General features: G+C 38.9%; 1 protein-coding gene across 1 annotated transcript in view; it reads left to right on the top strand.

The window, feature by feature from the left end:
• Window positions 1-19,795, top strand: part of LOC109040810 (NACHT and WD repeat domain-containing protein 2) — a 61,987-nt gene that overhangs the window by 31,228 nt on the left and 10,964 nt on the right. The window contains 9 exon segments of the mRNA XM_072300708.1: window positions 939-1,085; window positions 1,761-1,866; window positions 2,518-2,690; window positions 4,608-4,631; window positions 8,164-8,228; window positions 8,231-8,381; window positions 10,955-11,168; window positions 12,821-12,981; window positions 19,569-19,733. Of these exon segments, the coding sequence (XP_072156809.1) occupies window positions 939-1,085; window positions 1,761-1,866; window positions 2,518-2,690; window positions 4,608-4,631; window positions 8,164-8,228; window positions 8,231-8,381; window positions 10,955-11,168; window positions 12,821-12,981; window positions 19,569-19,733 (1,206 nt within the window).

Below are 19,795 nucleotides of genomic sequence, written 5' to 3'. Positions count from 1 at the left end.
GTTGGGTTCACAAATGGTTCACAATTTTCGGAGCACACGCGGCTCGGAAACGCCTGTTCATGGATTGGCTTCATCGGCGCTCCAGTACTTTGCGACTCTATTGTACTCTATGCTTTATACTGAGAGTCAAGACAACACCCCTCATGGAGTCACAAACGGGAATAAAGATTACACAAATTGAACGTTTTTCGTAATCTTTGATCGGCTCATTCTTAAATTCCTTTCTCCGTTCCTTCTCTCATTCCGTTTGTTCCTTGTCGAACCCGAAATTCCTTGGTCCATTCCAGATTATAATCTTTGCAATTGGTGAAAATGTAATCTTTATTCCCGTTTGTGACACTGTGAAGGCCTAAAATCCGGTTGACCAATCAGAAATGGATTCGCATTGTCTTGACTCTCAGTATAAAGGGACTCTACGCGACTCTGAGAATTCGAGACTCGAGATCTCCACTCCCATTGGTTCCCGCCAATTCAGTGCCGCGCTCGGCAAAATATATAAATTGTCGCGCCAATTTTCAAATAAGCGGGGAGTCCACTCGTTGCGCGACTCTAAGAATCGGCGCATTACCGGGCTTTTTTCAGGTAGTGTGAAGTCAGAGGAGCTCCGAGACCATGAAATTCAGATTTCTTGGTGTCAATTACCTAGAACACTCCCTTTTCCCGGAGAATCTACGTAGATTTTATGACAGAAGAGTAACTGCAACCTTCCTCGAGAGGTTACTTTTAGGCGTCGAATGGGTCACTTTGAACCCTTGGGGGTCAATTAAGATCTACATGTTTTGTACTTTTCAATTTGGATGCGACGAATTTGCGATGCAAAAAGCAAAAAAAAAAAAAGAAATTATGTAAAATTATAAACCGCTAATACAAACCTTCCATTTCATTAAATGTTGATCTCTCATAATATTGAACTTACGATGAAAAAAATATCTCCACAGGCAGTTTCGAGATGCGGCAAAAGAAAGGTATTTCAAGAACATGAACATGGCTCTTTATTTCCACTCGTCCATTGCCGATTACTATCTTGGGATATGGGGTGGTGGCAACCCAAAACCATTCAAATACACAGAAATTCAAAGGCATAGGTAAGGTTCGATATAAATAGTACAGTGAAATTATTAAAGAATCATTGACAAGTGATCATTCCGGGAGCGCATGATGTAACAAGGCTAAGAAAATCATGTTTTCAGCGGAGTCAGTAGATCATATTCAATACATCAGACGGGTTAGATTGTATCGATATCGATTGGTTCAAAACATAAACATAGCCTCAAAAGTCAATTGGGTAATTTGACGGAACGGGTTTTTGTCAAAGATTTTTGATTCGTATATGAGTACTTATTGACCAAGGATAGTGACATTGCTACGAAATTTCTCAATGTCAGCTTTTCTGACCATTAGCTTAAAATTTTTGTTTGAGGTTATTTTCTATAGTTTTGAACCAAACGATACATCGAACCACTATCGAATACGACCCGTTGCTATTCACATTAGAACGCCCATTAGAATCATGTAACTGCCTCATTAATGTTTTAAAATAATTAGTTGAAATGTATGCAAACAACAAAAGATGTATCATAATTACATTTGACCACTCCACCAAATCCCCCTGATGAAGTTCATGTTTCCAGATGACTATTCTAAAAATGAGCCGCACTCATCAAAAGGGAATATCCAGATACCTTTGTGAAAAATAATTCTCCAAAGATATGAAGTTTAGAGTATGCAATGAAATGATTGATCATTATTGCCGGTTGCAGGTTCAATTTAACAGACAAAGAAGGCTCAGCCGATCGAAAGGTACCCGTGCAGCCTTTAGTTTTTTATTCAAAGGATGGGAAAGTCACCCGTTATAATTTACGAAAGGTTAGTTTGAATAGTGTTCATAAAACGCCTCTTTCACTCGTTTCCAACATTTGCTAAAACACGCACAATTTTGGAACGTAGATCTAAAACCGACAATATTCTTATTGTATAAACCATATAATTTGTGGAATAACTTCTTCATACAGAGAGTTGGAAATGTAGTTAATGTGCATTACAATTCAGAAAACTGAAAATCTCAATACAGAAGCTTATTCAACTACAATTTTCTTTCAAAGAGATACGCTATTGAGATTTTCAGTTTTTTTAATTGTAACGCACGTTGGCTACCTTTCCAACTTTCTGTCTTTACGACTAAGTGTGTCTACCGCAATCAGTTTTTAGTAAATTTTTTGAAAAGCAACCAAGTGCGCCTGTCTATACTTCGATCAATTTCACAACGAAATGCAGGAGATTATACGAGTAGAAAATAACGAACATTTGGAAAGTTAGTGCTTTAATAGCTTTAAAGTGTTAATGTTTTACGACATTGATGCTTTCAAATACTCTATCAAGCGTTAAAACAAGCTCCTCTATCTATTTGCTGTCTGATATCGTTCGTAGTGAGCTCATAAAAAAGTCACTTCCATTTTATTCTTCATGTACACATGTTGAATAGAAAGCATTATTCTCTCGTATGTTTTCTTTCCATAGTTCGGTGAGCTCCCATACCATTTTGTGCGATCTCGGCGTTTTCAAGATTTGTACAAAAATGTTCTTTTCAACTACCAGTGGTTGCACGCCAAACTATCTTCGTGTCCTCTTCAAGCTGTTTTGAGTGATTTTGAAGACGCGTGCATGAATATTGAGGATAAAGAGGCAACTCGGTAAGAAAATTTTTTTAACTTTTTCCTTTTGAAATGAAACCCAAAGGCTTTTCTTTGCCATAGGTTCAACCACAGTGACTGATTGACGCGTAAAAATTTAGTAGTTAAAGAATAAAGAAGAATTACTATCTAAAAATTTGAATAAAATAAAATTAACGTACTAAAATTTAAAATAGATAAATTTCTAAGTTTCTGCAAAGACTTAGACTAATTTCTAAAAATCCGGCTGTTTAATCAATCGAATCTCAAAAAGTCGTAGTCTGTCTCACAAATATAAGTTTTACTAACAGCCGTGCTGAAAACGACCATGTTAATGAGTAAAATGGTACCACGTCGACACCAACATGGAGACTTTAACGCAGAGTAAAAAAAAACGCCGAGGCGAGGCCCGAGCTAAAAAAACAGTCATAGCCCGTCTTGAATATGAATTTTACGAACATTTCTGCAAAACATGACCATATTGGTGAGCGGAACGTTATATCATGTTGACGCCAACATGGAGACTTTAACGGAGAGTATAAAAAAAGTAACGCGTTGATTTCTCTCCTTGCGTCTCATTCTGTTGAGTCCGCCTTCAATTATTGTGATGACAATATGCGCGGCGTGAGAGTACGAATAGTTGCACGCCGCGCCTCGTCATGATGTTGCCACTTTCGTATACAGTCCGAGCAAGGACCAGTAGTCTCCCAAGATGTTTAAAAAATTACGTTGACCTCTCTTTTAACAAAGAGGAACTTTCCTCAACATGTTTAACTTTTTGCACAGCCTTATCCCCGTGTTTTGTACATACTCCGATATTGCTGCGGCATTTTAAAAGACACTAGGTAGCGAATAGCTTCAAATTTCCTCATATTTTATACCAAAATTTTGGAGAGTATAGTTTCATTTTACTTCGTAACAAACTTTTCTAAATGTGCCGTATTATCCTCATGGTCCTCGTGGTTCCAATGGTGCTTTCGAATGACGGACTCGAACCTGGGATAGCCTAACTCTCACTTTTTATGTGTATAGAGTTGTTGTATAATTGTATATACGCATTGATATCGTAGAGGAATTTTCATCTAGAAACTTTAGATTTGTGATTTTCTGTGAGCTAGGAAATAAATTGTGAAACTTATTCCCTCTGTCAAAACTAAAAATATTCTAGAGCCGTGCTAAATTATTCATATGTTCTCTACTCCTAAGACTTCTTTGGGCCGTTAATCATTGATTGAGAGACCCCTTGAGTTGGGAAGCGACTTGGGATAGCGACAATAAAGGAGCCTCGGACTTTGAGAAGGCTTTTAGATAATCCTCTCAAAATTGCTGAGTGTCTTTTTCCCACCCTCAAATCAGATTATCGTTTGCTTTTTGATTAAAATTGTTTCTGCTCCTATATTGGAATTTTTCTCGTGTTCAAATTTTTTTAACGTATTTTTCTGTTTGAATTTTGCTCAGGCATCGATGGATACATGATGGTAGCTCTTTGATTTTGGAGACGGGAGGGGGGAGAGGTTGTTTTTGCAGTTACGCTGACTTCTTTGAATTTTGATTTTTGTCGAGAATTTTTTTTGCTTTGTTGGTGCGTATCATTGAATTTCAGTAAGAACTTCGATGGTTTTTTTGTTAGGACCGGATCAGTGGCTGCTCACAAATTTTCAAATCCTGGAAGGATGAAAGGAATGTAGTTTCTCATTTACGAGTTTTAATTTTAAAAGTGGGAAATTCACTAAGACCACTCGTGCAACTTTAAGGCCTTTACCTGAAACTTAATATAGAGAGCTGAAGGCGAAACAAGTTGTTTTCAAAGTCATTCTTTCGATAGTTTACTGTCATCTGAAACATCACATTAATTTCGATCTATTATTTTATTCATTCACGTTTAATTTTCAATAAATGGTTGATTTCATTCATCAAATTCATATTTCATTTTACTAGGGAACAGCTAAGAGCAATGAAAAGGTGAGCTGCGACGCGTGAGTGCAATCTATTATTTTGTTTGCTGCGTTTCTGTATGCATTTATTGGATCAATGCAATGCCAATTCTCATTCTTCGATTTGATTATCTGACTATTTGCTTTTCTCTCTTCAGCAGCATTACGTTGTGATCTTATTTCCTTGTGTTTTATGTTTGAAATGTTACTGGCATCAGTACTCACTGACAAAAATCATTGAAATGCTCTTTCTACTTTAAATGCGTCTAAATCTATCGCTTTAAATCTGAAAAAGGGAGTTCAGTGAGTTGTGAACTGGCCTCTCGTGCGATGACTTTAAAAAATGATTATTATTATTAATTATGGTCAGAACAACACAATTATTTCTCTCCCTTTATTCCTGTACCTACCTATTTTACTAATCTACTGACGAGTCTCTAAAAATCAGTAATCTCAACAGAAAATTAGAAAGATGAAGCCAGAGACTAGTTTAAAATAATAAGCATCATAAAATATTATTATAAAATTGCTAGTCAGACTTAAAATAAAATATTGTGACCAAAAATTGAAACGTCCTCTTAACTCGAACGGCAAAATTCTAACGTATTTAAACTCCTCTTCAAACTCACTGCCCTCCTTCATCAATTTTTAACGCTTTCTGCCTTCTTTACGGAGCTGAAATGGATGATACGATCGACTCCATTGCCTTTCAGCTCACAATCATATTGCATACATTTTATTTACTTCTCAGGTGACTCAATGGTCTTATCTTCTTGCGGCTGCGCGTTCTGCTAACACAAGCATGCTGATGTTGGTTCTCCTGGTGTTATTCTTTCACTTTCTCTTCTCTGCTCAGTTCTCTCTTCTAATTTTACTCGTTCTTTATTTATTCTTTTTTTTTATGATGTAAATCATAATCACCTTCTTAATTTCACTATTGCAAATGTTTGAAGATGAAAGCTACTCAACATCGCCCATTCTAATTTAAGCTCTATATCTTTTCTATCTTATGGTGCAAATACTATCACCAGTTTCTCTCTTCCTTTTGACGCTGCATTCCGCACAGGATGACAAAGAGATCATTCCTCTTGTGCTCTTTGCCTTTTCGGTGGCTTTCAAATGTATTTACAAAACTATATTCTGTGATGTAATGTTCAGAACCAAATAAATTCTGATAAATTACCAGTCACGTAAAGTTACTGACATAAAAATAAGGGAATCGTGTTCATTTAATTTAACATCTCTGAAAAAGGCCGATCAACGTTGGAGCATACTGTGAGAAGCAAAACTTTTTTAGCACGATTAGTCCAATTTCTCTCGAGTGTAGAGTTGATGCGCCGAGCGCCGAACGCATCGCTGTGTGGACAGAGGTAAAAAACCAGAGCGCCTTCAATTTTTCATACACGCAACGCGGATAACAATTGAGCGCTAGTATAGTTGCATTCAGGTTTTGTCATCTACACTGTCGTGATAGCGAAGAGAGCCGTAAGTGCAAAAATGAAGTTCTGAGAAAACGGGCTCAGAAGCTTCTGACCAGAACATTTTATTGAAAGAAGCCTCCGTTCTTTGTCAACTTGCCACTAATCGTTCGGAAGACTCCTAGAAACCGTATGGATGATTAAAAATCGACCGATTTTATTTACATTACATAAAAAGAGTATTTTTCATTTTCATGCCAGGTTATTGTTAGGAGGCAAGACAGCCGTAAGTGCTACCTTCTGCATTCGTGATTGCGCTTTGGAAGCACAACAAACACATTTTCAGGTTAGAAATTGGCAGAAGAGGGCGGCAATTTACTGGAAAGCACTGTTTTCATTGGCTCTCATGCACCTGCGGCTGTCTTGAAAAAACTATGTCATTTTTTGTGCACTTACGGCTTTCTCATACGTCTCGTTAGCATTAAAGTAGGATGAATTTTGCTGTTTTAGCTGTCTCAGTAATTTCATCTAAAAGAGTTTGGACGAATTTTGAAGAAAACTCGATTTCGAAAATTTTACACTTACGGCTCTCTTCGCTATCACGGCAGTGCAGCACATCACATCAAAGCCGTCGACTGAGATATGTAATGACAACCTAATGTTCACTAGAACGAAGTCAATATATTGGCCTTTTTCAGATTTTAATAAAATATCGATATTCCCCAAACAGATTTTTACAATCTATAAATGGACCGAGTTTGATGAAAGGGAATCAGATTATATATATATCAAGATCAAACAGTGGCGAGGTGTGAATGATCGATTATCGACATTTCCCCATATTTGGAGCTATGGTAAAGAATCCATTATTAAAGTGTTCGTTGCGAACACTCTGTATATATCCATCCATTTCCATAAGTTTAAATGACAAATCAATCGATGTATCGCAAATTGAGATCAAACCGAGAGAAAGAAGTTTGAGGTTTAATGCTTCTAAACGCCTTTCAAAGTTAGAGGAGGGGTTCGACGCCTATTTTTAATAATGTTCCTCTACTTTAATGTTTTTAAATGTGCGGCTATTCAAGCTGAAAATTACTTTTGACCTATCCCTCACTCTCAATACGACTCGGTTCATTTCTGTTCAATTCAGTTTAAATGAGGCCATGCACTCAGTGGCGTGGCATGCTTTGCGATATATCGATTGATCTACCATTTAAAGCTATGGAAATGAATCGATAAATGGGGTGTTCGCAGCGAACACCTTGATAATCGATTCTTTACCATAGTTTCAGATGGGAAAATATCAATAATCGATCATTCCCGCCGCTCCACTGCATGCACTTAGTTACTTTTTGATAAATCCGCTAAGCTGACGTTCAATTAGAAAGATCAGGCCAACTTCGGCCGCGTTCACAACTAATGCGGACACAAGTCTATCTGCATGATGGAATTTTTATCGCCTCAGCATAAATTGATCCGATCCTGATAAAGAGGAATGAATATTGGGCTTAATTTTCTTGGTCCTTTCAGCAAGCTTTTTTTTTATTATTTTATCTAAAAACCATTGATCAAATGATTCAGCTTGTTTACGTTTCATAATATGTCGTTCCTTCCACGAAAGGACGTAACTAAATTTCATCGATGCCACATTTCCCGTCGCAAATTGCAATTTTGACAGGAGAATCTTGGGCATTTTTAACGGAAAATTTCACTGATTTTTCCTCTAATCTCGTGCGAAAACGAGTGAGATTTTGAACAAAAAGTTCATAGGTATATTCATCTTACACTAGAAAAAAACACATCGTATCTAGAGTCCAGACTCTTAAAAACATCGACAAGAAAAAATACTCTTGATTCAATCAGATTTAAGCTTAAATCAAGAACCAAGCCTCTTAATTTGAGTGGATTTCCTTTTGATTTAAGCTTAAATCTGATTGAATCAAGAGTCCTTTTTCTTGTCAATGTTTTCAAGAGTCTGGACTCTAGATCCAATGTGGGTTTTTTTCAAGTGTAAAACTTTAATTGTTTGAGTCAATGTGGCAACCTTGGAATGGAATTACGTTCCCTCGTCCGGGAAAACGACGAATATTGCTACATTTTGTTTAACACATTTTAACACTGTGAGAAATATCGGCTGAACAGGGAACTAATGCTGGTGGCAGATGCTTTAAGACTCGGAGGCGCAATTTTGAGCGTCTACCCGGATATGTGGCCCCTCAGCTGATTGGACGTCTCCTTCCTGAAATTGGATCGAATCCCAACGTGAAAAGCCTCTTGCGAGAGTGCGATGATAAGGGTCCTGAAAACTGTGCTTTGCTGCCGTTCTATCACTGTCTGCATACACCAGGTGGCCCTTTAAAAGGTACATCTGGCTCATTTCTTCATTTTTTTTTGTAACAGCAACGTATGAAAAATAGTTTGATGTGTCCCAAAGGCAAGTAGTATTCACCTAATAGCATTATGGCCCTTTTTGCCAGGGTCGGCGTGATCTGCTAGCCGTGCCTGTGTAATCACTTAGGAAGCATTATTCCGGCTATCTTTTCATTCTTATTGTTCACTCAGTTTAATTAACTTTTTACATTATTTTTTTCAAATTTTTATCTTTTTCATCTTTCTCTCCCCTGGTAAAAATTGGCGATAGGAGCTGCGTTTCAAAAAATCATAGAAATTCTTATAGCCGGCTTAAGAAGGCAATAGAAAATCATATAGCTGGCTGTAGAATGCGGAGCAAATCACATAGCCGGGCTATACGAAGCGATAAAAAAGTATGCAGCTGGCCTGTAGTTCCTATCGCCGGGCTTTACACTTTATCGCCATCGGCTATAAAAGGCTATAAGAAATTATGTAGAAATTCGTGTGCTTTGGAAATCATTAAGCTTGATACGGAGCCAACATAATATTCACAAAACACACATTATATTTTCCTTTAATACACATTTTTTTTCATCAATTAAAATGAAAATAATCCATACAAGATGTGCAAACATTTCAAAATCATGAGTTGAAAAACGCTGACTCCGCAAGATTATATTGGAGCATAACACAGAGCGGAGCGGCGTGCTGCCAGCGATAAGCGCGCACCAGCGCCTACAAACCTAACTGGGATACTTCTCGCATGGCGCAATGCGTGAAGTATCCCTGTTAGGTTTGTAGGCGCTAAGGCGCTTTTCGCGCTGGCTGCCCGCCCGCCGCGCTGCAGCGTGCCACGGCGCTTGAAGCAACTATTTCACACCAGAGGTATTGCACAGTATCATACGAAATTGAAGACGCTCCAACATATTAGGAATGGCAGGCATCCTTCAAAAGTACGGAGCTTTCCTCGCAAAATAAATCAAGATACTACGGCCCAAAAATAGAGTGGTAGTGCAAAAACTCACTAAGTCCTAGCATCCGTAATTAGTAACATGTAGCATACACTTTATCGCCTGGCTGTTGCTCAATCGCCATCGGCTATAAAAGGCTATAAGAAATTGTACAGCCGGCTATAGAAGCTATTGAAAATCTTACAGCCGGCTTTAGGTCTATGGTATTTTGGAACACAGATTCTACTGCCAATTTTTACCAGGGTCGTGTCCTTTTGAGGGGCGGGATTTGATTTTGAAAAGATTAGAACGATCTCATTTCTTAGATATCACCCTGCGTAAGACGCACTTCCCCCTCTAAAAGGGGGAGAGGAATCAAGGTACTCCGTCCAAATTTCCTCTATGCATGCCTGCCTTGCTATCAAACTTGCCTAAATTTAAAAAATAAATAAAATAATTAAGGCATTACAGTTAGTAAGAAAGGCAGCCAGCAAAAGTTTGGAATGATATTCTTTCAATGGTTTTGTTTAGAAATATAGCAAGATATCAAGACTTAAAAAAATTTAAAACAAATCAATGTACCATTGCTATCAAGTTTGAACCAATCTACGTCCTAAGTTAAATGAATAATCAGAAATATTGGTGAGATTAGGGCTGGATTAAGAATGTCACCGTTTAATAGCCGTAATATTCTTGATCAAATGATTAGTAGAACATGAGCCAATATGGCAGTTAAATCGTCTAATGATCTCAGCTGACATCAGTAGCAGATTTGACTGACCTGCTTTTGGCATAGCGTATATTGTCACAACTGAAATCCTGCCTAAGCATTAGGCGGCGAACACCGCCAGTTACAGTTACATCAGTCACCCCGTTGAAAGAAAAACAAGCAGTTCCAACGCCAAAGCGATGGAGGGCGCTTCTTTAACACTGCGCATGCGAGGAACGTTTTCATACGGCCAAGCGAGAGTATTGCGGACGGACGATGTATAACAAATTGCCTACGTGAAGGTGGTCCGGCAGCAACATACCCGCCGCTAGTCTCTGGAAAACAATAGAAAATAGTAGTTGCGTACGTTGCCAGCGAGCGCGCTGCGAGCGCATCTGTTTCAATTACCTAGCATCGAGTCGGGCCTCTAACTTTCTATTCTCTCTGACATAACCTTAAACCTTCAACCAGAGCCGCAAACCCCGCAAACAGCTGACGCTTGACGATGCTGCGCCGAGAAAATGAACCAATCACAAATAGCACAGTAATACGTCACTAAAATGAAGAGATCACGTGACTGTTCGTGATTTTTTCGAATCAATCTGAAACTACAACCTCGAATATGAGGCATTTAAGGATAACGAAGCCCCAAAATAGTTTAACCAGGTAATACGTCCGTGCGAGATTGTTATGCTTAAAAGCAAAACATTTCACGAAAACTTTTACGAATACCAGATGCAGAAAAAAATCAAATTTTCCGGGTGTACCAGAAATGCGTCATTACCCATAAGGCAAAACGGTATGTAGTATAGTACATGTTACATCGGGGGAGTCGAACGGCTGGAAAGGGCGCATCTGGTACCCAGAAGCGCCCAAAATTAAAAAAAAACCTCTGGGTTTGTTATTTGATCGATTGGTTTCAGTATTCTTTGGAAGGCCATCAATTCGCTGTCTTTGATTTCTGCCTGACCGCCGACTACAGATACATCGTTTCGATCTCTAATAAGTTCATCACTTGGGACCTCTCGACGAGTGATATGACACGAGACGTGAATCCTGGCCTCGAGGGTATTATGCAAAAGCTGTGCCTCAGTCCGGACAATCGATTCGCCGCTGCTTACACCAATAATAATCAAGTAATATATTCTCAATCTATTTAGTCATTGAGATTTTAATGAGTGCTATTTGAACTAAAAAAAAGAAAATAAAAGAACTCAAGGCTCAGAAAGTATACCGAAGTAATAAGCGTGGTTATATGTCAACTTGATGGTTCATAACGTTTAGATTTTGCAACAATGCTTAATCTAAGCGTGCACATCATCAACATGTAAATCATCACACTTTCGAGTGTCATTAACTAATCCTCGTTTGTTGCAAAACGCTGATTGGTTAGAGCTCATAAATTTAGTTAAATGAAAGTTATTTACACTCAAGGTTTAACTTACTTGCCACTCACTGGCCGCCTGTATTTTGCCGTCCCTTCTTGTTTGTTTTGAAACATCGATACAAACCATCAAGTGATCGTACCGGAGGAGGAGGGGTGCGTAAGACGTGTTTACTCGCGTTAAGCACATTTTTTGTGAAAGCCCTGTCAACACTAGCAAAAGTTTACGGAACTTTGCGCGAAAATCAAGTTCCGTAAACCTATCTTTATGTGGACGAGGCCTTTCATTTACAAGAAAAGAATGAAAAAAATATGAAAGAATAAACATGAATGTGGTTTAATGATTTTAATTTCCGCCACCGGGCCAACCGCACTGTGTTTGGCGCAATGCGTGAAGTATCCCTACAGTCTTGTAGGCGCTGTGCGTTTCAGGCCGACCGCTGCTGACCACTCTGTTTTTGACGCAATGCGCGAAGTATTCATGCAGTCTTGTAGGCGCTATGTGTTTCGTGCTGACTAGAGTACCTGTATAGGGAGAGTAGCGACAGATCGGTTCATGGAGGGCTTAGGGCCCAAAAGTGCAGCCACCCTTCTGAGCAACTTCTAACACACAAAATTTCACTGCCAGCCTACAGATTTCAATTCTAACCAAGATGGCTAAGAATGTACATAAATGAGCGTTCTTTCGCAAAAATAAGTAAATTTATGCAAAAAGTAAGCCAAATACATGCTTTCTAAATGACGGTTCGTAACAATTGTATTTGTAAATCGCTCTGGACATTCGAAATTCATAGGTTGGCTGCCCTTTTGGGCCCTAACTTTATTCGCGGAGGCATCGGTGAAGGCCTGATGGACTTTCGGAGTTTCAGATCTGTCGCTACTCTCCCTATACAGGTACTCTAGTGCTGACCGGCGCGCCGAGGGCTTCTTGCTCTCTGCGCCGCGCCGCTCCAGACCAATTTGCGTGTTTGATTTCTTTCTCAACTAGACTGATGAAAGGCGCTGTCTCTTGTATCACGGAAAGACGAACAAATTAGAAATTACTATACTTCAAACTCTCAGGAAATGAGAGATTTTTTCGCCTTTTCTCGTTTGCAATTCTTTTTCTGAATCAGATATTTTTCTTGATACCTGCATTTGAAAAAATTACATTATTTGCCGCCCCCTAAATTTGCCGCCATTACTTGCGGCCCATGTGACCACCCCCTAAATCCGGCCCTGTTTACGCCGAGAAATCTGACGTTCAAAATTATATTTTATATTAAGAGTAAAATTTAGATACGTGGTTCATGGGTATCCGATTTGTCCGCTGTGCGCTAATCAATTCATAAGAAATCTACAATATCACATTTTTTAAATTTTTTATAATCAGTACCCGCATAATTTTCTCGAAATTCTGTTCAGACAGTGTTACTGAACTGCTTGACGAGTGAATTCATTGTGATCAACAATCCTCTATCAGAGAATGAAAATGTGGAAGGAGTATTTCTTCTGAATGCACATTTGTTTATTCATGGTCCTGCCTCTTGGTGCCAACTGGATATGAGAGGAAACGTTGAAAATAGGTAAACTATCAAATTTTGTTTTAACTACCAGAGTATAGCGAGTAATAATTTTTAGAAAGCTGCAATACGATCAATTTCTTTCAATTTTCTTTGAACAAAATGAATGTTGCTCCTGATAGAGCTCTTTACGCAGTAATGCACGTTTACGTGACGAGTAATAAAATTACTATCCTCCCAATTTTAAAACATAATTAGTTGTATTTAATTTCACATATTAATATTTTTATAATCTATTTAAGTTAAATAACTTAAACCATTGGATTAACAATAATTTAAACTACAGGGATAATATTTGAATATTAGTTGAGGGGGTAAACGGGGTCGTTAGAGGGGTCGGTAACATGATTGCCTGGTTTCTGAAGAAACGATTGAGTGGCATGCATCTCATCATAAATTAAAAACTCGGTGGCGTATTTTGCGATGTATCGATTGATCTGCCATTTAAACCTATGAAAAAAGATCGATAGACAGGGTGTTTGTGACGAAAACCTTAATAATCGATTCTTTACCGTAGCTTCAAATGGGGACTTATCAATACTCGATCGGTTGAAAATGCATCTCATTATAAATTAGGTATATATAACGTAATTGAAATAAAATGGACACTTGACCAAGTCTTAAATCATAGCCTAAAGTCACACACTCGTTGTTGTGCTCTGAAGCGAGACGGTCGCGCTTCATCTCACGCCGGATCAGTATTTTTCAACAAAATTTCGGAAAGAAAATCACCAGCATGTGATTCTGCTGGAATCGAGAAAAGTGCTCGCGTCGCGGTGTTCTGGCGGCCGGGTCCCGAGTGATATTAGTGCCAGAGTCATCATAAACAATAAACAATCGTATGGCAGACCGGCCTGTAGTGTGTAAACACGGTGTCAAGTGTAGCTACGTCAACAACGTTTTTCTCGGGTGCGAAAAATGTCTAAAGCGGGGATTGCTCACCGGCCTAACCTACCTACCTCGAACTAAACTAGACACGTTGCCAATAGCCAAATGGAAAATCCGTTCGGGAAAAGTTCTCTTCTCCCGAGGTCTCCGCCCCGCCCCCCTCAGTCTGCAAGGGCGGATGATAACCTCTCTCTTACTGCTACGGAGTCAAGCTTGACAGCGATGGCGTCGGTAGAAGATAAAGAAACAATTATTGATGAAATTCTAAACACCAACATTGTTCCTGTTCTTCAGGCCCCTACCATTGATGCATCAGTTAAAAGTTTTATGACCAAGGCGCAAAACATGGTCAAAACGCTGTCCAGTGACAAAAATGAACTGGTGAATAATCAATTAATTAAAGCTTGAAAGAAATGCGAAAAAAATACAGAAACTACAGGAACAAATTAATGCGATTAGCTCTGCAAATGCAAGCTCTCGATCTAGAGATGCCCATCTACAATCTGGGAAAGGAGTTAGTTAAAAATAACTCTCGTAAGCCCTCAGGGCAATCTAAATTAACACAGTTCGCCACTGGGAAACCAGTTACACCAAAACCAGGTGCATCTACAACACCTGTTTCTAACCAATTTGCCACTCTGGAAAATGACGTGGAATCGAATCACGATGCTGATGACTCTGAATCTTCTGATACATGGGTCGACTACAACTCGGATCCCGAATTTAACTCCAAACGGAAAGCTATCCAATCTCAAAGAAGGAAGCGTAAGAGAGCGAGTACTTCAGCTTCAAGTGTCCATACCGATGATCAACAAACCAAACCGGGTGAGAGCGCTCCAGTTAAAGTAAATATACCTAATCCTAGTGTATCAAATGCATCTAGTATTAAGAAAATTTTACCCACTCCTCCCCATTAAAGTTATAGGTGTAGACAATATTGTTAATCTTGTAGAAATAATTACAAAAAAATCAGTTAAAAAGGAAGATGTCAGAACTAAAATTATTATAATGAAGTCTGGCAACTAAATCCGAAAGACGACGCTACGGCGAAAATAATTTTAGAATCCCTCAGAGAAACACATGAGACTAATAATAAAGTGCAGTACTACACTCACTGCAATAAAAATCTGCGTGATATTAAAGTTATTGTAAGAGGGCTTCACCCTTCAATCGAAGAGCAAGATATTCTTGACGACTTAAAAAATAAAGGTTTTAAACCTAAAAAAGCGACTTGCCTTATGAAACGGGTCCCACTATCGGACGCGGAACTTAAAGCTTTGAAAAAATCAGTATCACCTGTGGATTCAGCTCCACAGACCCCTGATCCTAAGCCAGTGCCTGAGCAAAATTCAGTCTCGGCTATGGAAACAAACTCCACCGTCAATGAGACAACCTCAGGCGAAACCTACCCCTCAGAAACAATTGTAGATAAAGATAATGTGCCTCTTTTTATTGCTGACTCTGCTTATGTAAGTAAAACTAAACTGATAAAAATACCAGTCCATCAGGTCGACTTCGACTATACTGATGATATAGAAAAAATCTATAAGATTGTTGGAATCTGTTCTATGGTTGTAAAAGTAGAACCCATTAAAGTTAGTACTACTAAGATAATACAGTGTCGAAAATGTCAGAATTTCGGACATTCCCAAGCATATTGTGGTAAGCAAGCACGTTGTGTAAAGTGCGCAGCTAAACATTTATCCACAGAATGCCCTTGGGCGAAGCGCATTATCAACCCTAAGTGTGCAAATTGTGGGGTAACAGGTCACCCAGCTAGCTATAGAGGCTGCCCCTTCGCGAAAGCGATGCAAAAAGACAGAGAAAAATCTATTAAAATGAGAAAGGGAAAGATCGATGGGTCTAATTTTCCTAACTTCCCAGATAAACCAAATAAAAGAAAAAAGGGGAAAAAATCCTCCTAGTGCTATTAAACAAGGAGTTAGCTTCGCCGACGCAGTATCCGGCCCGAAACCCTCTAATCAACAGGAAGAGCTCATAAGTCAACTCTTAATGACCATTGAATCATTAAGGAAGCAACTAGAGGAGATGAGTAAGAGACAGGAAAAATACGAACAGGCTCTTATGAGCCGAGTGTTGAGTTCTCGATAAAATGAACAACAAAAATGAAAGCATTCTTAATCTTATCGCATGGAATGCGAATGGATTAAAACCTGCTAAACTCTTAGAATTTAGTGAAAAAATGGCAAAATTACGCGTAGATATAGCATTGTTCTCTGAAACCATTTTGCTAGGGAATCGAGAGGATACTTGAAAGGATATAGATTTTATAATTCACGACATCCTTCTAATAACGCTAGGGGGGGAGCCTCTATTGCTATCAGGGAAAACATTAAACACTCTGTTCTCGAAATTGTAGAAGAAGAACGTTTCCAAGCGGTGATTATTCAAATTGAGTCATCGCTAGGGCCATTTAATGTCAGCGCGTTATACGCTCCACCACGTCATCGATGCTCAGTTGACGACTATTCTGGTCTACTTGATAAATTGGGTCCTCGCTTTCTTATCGGGGGGACTTCAACTGTAAAAACGTCAGATGGGGTTCGAGATTAACTAACCCGAAAGGTGATAATCTTGAAACTGCAGTCAATCATATCGGAGGTGATTTTATCTCTCCGGGTAAACCCACCTTCTATCCAGGTAATCCATTGAAAGAGCCAGACGTAATTGATTTTTTCATCTTCAATAATCTCAATCTCAATAACAAAACTTCTTGCAATGTGTTAGAGGGAAAAAAAGATCATGTGCCGGTTTTCTTATCTATATTTGCTACTCCAGTATTAGTTAAACGCCCACCCTGTCTAATTTCTACTCAAACAGACTGGAAAAAATTTCGAGAATTATTAACTTCCCGTATTAATAACTCAACTTCAATAAACGACTGCTCCACACTTGATAAGGAGGCAGAGTCATTAATTTCGAGCATCCAAGAGGCTGCAAAAGCAAGCACGCCGGTTGCTAGAACTTTTAATAATTTTCATCATAAATGCACTCTTCCAAAGGAAATACTCAGCCTTATTGACCGTAAAAACAAAGCGGGAAGGAGGAGAAGGATTACTCACCATGAATCTGATAAAAATCTCTACAATAGACTAAACAAGGCAGTGGAGAAACGTATTAATGAATTTCGTAATGAAAAATTTGAAAAATTTGTAGCTAATCTCAGCCCAAGCGAAGCTAATGATTACACCCTTTGGAAAGCGACAAAATCTCTAAAACGTCCTTTCCTAGCTAGCTTCCCAATTAGAAAACCGGACGTGAATGGGCAAATAATAGCCAGGAAAAAGCCCATACTATTGCCGATCACCTTGAAAAAGTATTTCAACCTAACCCCTGCGAATCTCCAGAGAAGGAATGCGAACTAGAGGAAGAAGTTGGTAATATTAATTTTCTCCCTGCAGAAAAAATCAACAAAATTACATATGACGAAATTTTCAAGGAAATTAAATATAAAACAAAAATCAAGAAAAGTCCAGGTTTTGATCTTATCTCAGCAATTATCCTCAAGCAACTTCCTCCTGCGGCAATCAAAAAATTAGAAGCACTCTTTAATGCAGCATTGTCATTGAAATACATCCCTAGTCAATGGAAATTGGCTGAGGTGATTGTTATTTTAAAATCCGGAAAACCTCCTTCAGCCCCTAGTTCGTACCGCCCTATCTCCTTACTTCCCCTGATATGCAAACTTTTCGAGAAGTTATATATTAAACGTTTACTGACAATTGTAAATAAGAAAAAGTTACTTCCTAATGAGCAGTTTGGTTTCAGGGCTAAACATAGCACAATAGAACAATTACACCGGATCTCTTCTTATATTGAAAAGGCGCTAGAGGAGAAACAGTTTTGTAATGTAGTTTTCTTGGATGTCGCCCAGGCATTTGACAAAGTCTGGCATTCTAAAGTGGCATTTAAACTTTCTAAATTCTTGCCTGGGAACCACGTGCAATTAATAATGTCCTACTTAGCAGATAGATCTTTTAGGGTTCGATTTGAAGACTCTTACTCTGAATTTAGGAAAATAAGAGCAGGGGTACCTCAAGGTTCAGTACTCTCCCCCCTAATCTTTAGTCTCTTTACAGCTGACGTACCAAAACCTAAAAAAGGGAAAATTGGGATCTTTGCGGACGACACGGCCGTTGCGTCCTCCGCGCCCACATATGAGGAGACAGTCACTAACATCCAAGAGTGCCTGGACGACATCCAGGATTGGACTGAGCGCGATCGCACGGCGCTTAACGCCACCAAATCAGTTAACGTGGTCTTTACCTTAAGACCATATGTTTATGTCCCTGTGATCCTAAATAAAATTGCTATTCCCCATGCGCAAAAGGCTCCTTACCTCGGCCTTACCATGGACTGTAAGTTAAAATGGAAGGAGCATATTCTAAATAAGAAAAAGCAAATTGACTTAAAGCACAGACAGATGCTATGGCTTCTCGGAAAGCGATCTAAATTAAAGCTAAAAAATAAAGTTTTACTTTATAAATCAATGTTAAGGCCAATCTGGGTATACGGCTGCCAGATTTGGGCGTGTGCCGCCAGTTCCAATCTCAAAATTATTGAGACAATTCAAAATAAAATACTCAGACAAATGGCAGGGGCCAGGTGGTACGAGCGTAACATCGATATTAGAGATGAGCTCGGGATCGAAGAGATGGACATGTACATCTCACGTATGTACAATAGATATGAAGAGAGACTGGGCGGTCACCCCAATCCCGAAGCAATAGCGCTTTTGGATTGGGGCTCCGAGACCCGGAGGTTAAAAAGACGCAAACCACATGAGTTGAGCACAGCTCATTTCCGTCGGTGTTAGGCTCGTGCCTCTGGCCCTTACCAGTCTTAGTCGACTGACAGGGCGAAAGCATAGTTAGTAGAAAAATTCTCTAGAATCTAGTTCTAGGAATAATTATAGTTAATATCAGTTAGTTTTTCTCCCGCTTTTTACAGGATTTTACTTCTATCTCATTTGTTCATCCTTCATTTTCATTCTCATTAATTTAATCCATAAAGCGGTGTTTATTTCTTTTTTATTATATTAGGCTTAAAGGAAAATTTGTAAAGACTCGTAAGGTCTAGTAATATAAGTTGTAATTCAATATGTGTAATTACAAAATTAAATAAAAAAAAAAAATAGCCTAAAGTCTTCTTTGATCCGACACAGAAGATTTTCCGTGATAAATCCTTTTTTCCTCCCCTGCGGACTGATTATTGAAATTTATAAACAAAGCTATAGACAAAGAAGACATAGGGAGTATGGAGCGATCCTATTGCTTAAAATGGGTGGTTCCTATAGACTGAGGAAGAAAATGATGGGCTAACTATCGGGTCTCTCGTGGGGTGTGGTTAGTTAGTCTATTACCTACCTCCTTTGTCCATTGCAACCACCCGATTCCACCAATAGGATCGCTCCATATCTCTTTTGTCTTCTTTGTCTATAGCTTTGTCTATCAGTTTCAATAATCGGCCTGCTGGCATGCTTTAAAAGGCGCTCTGACAAAGCAAATAAAATTGATCTCTCATTAAAAGAATCGCATATTTTTCGTTTCGCTCCTCCCTCTCACCTAAAAAAATCACTTACGCAGTTTTATATTTAGGCTTAGTGCATTTCTCAGACTGAATTCCTGTCGGGTGGCTGATGGCATCGTAATATTTTGGTGTGTCTTCTTGTTTGGTTGAAGTCGTAAAAGTCCCGAAAATCCAAATGAGTGGCCTTTACTGTCATTGGAATACACGACTTTAGACACTTATCAGTTCCTCTTTTGGTCCGGATCGTTAGACGATTCAAGAATGCTGCTCCACTCAGCAAAATATGGTGCTGATTTCGATCCTCTACATTTTCACAGGTGATGTACTTACCACTCGCATTTTCTCTTGCCATCTTACATCAGTGGCATGGCGTATTTTC

The sequence above is a fragment of the Bemisia tabaci genome, chromosome 5 (genome assembly GCF_918797505.1).
Source record: "Bemisia tabaci chromosome 5, PGI_BMITA_v3".
NCBI classification, from domain to species: Eukaryota; Metazoa; Arthropoda; class Insecta; order Hemiptera; family Aleyrodidae; genus Bemisia; species Bemisia tabaci.
The sequence above is the reverse complement of the archived record's forward strand: the minus strand, read 5'-3'. Positions and strand labels throughout refer to the sequence as shown.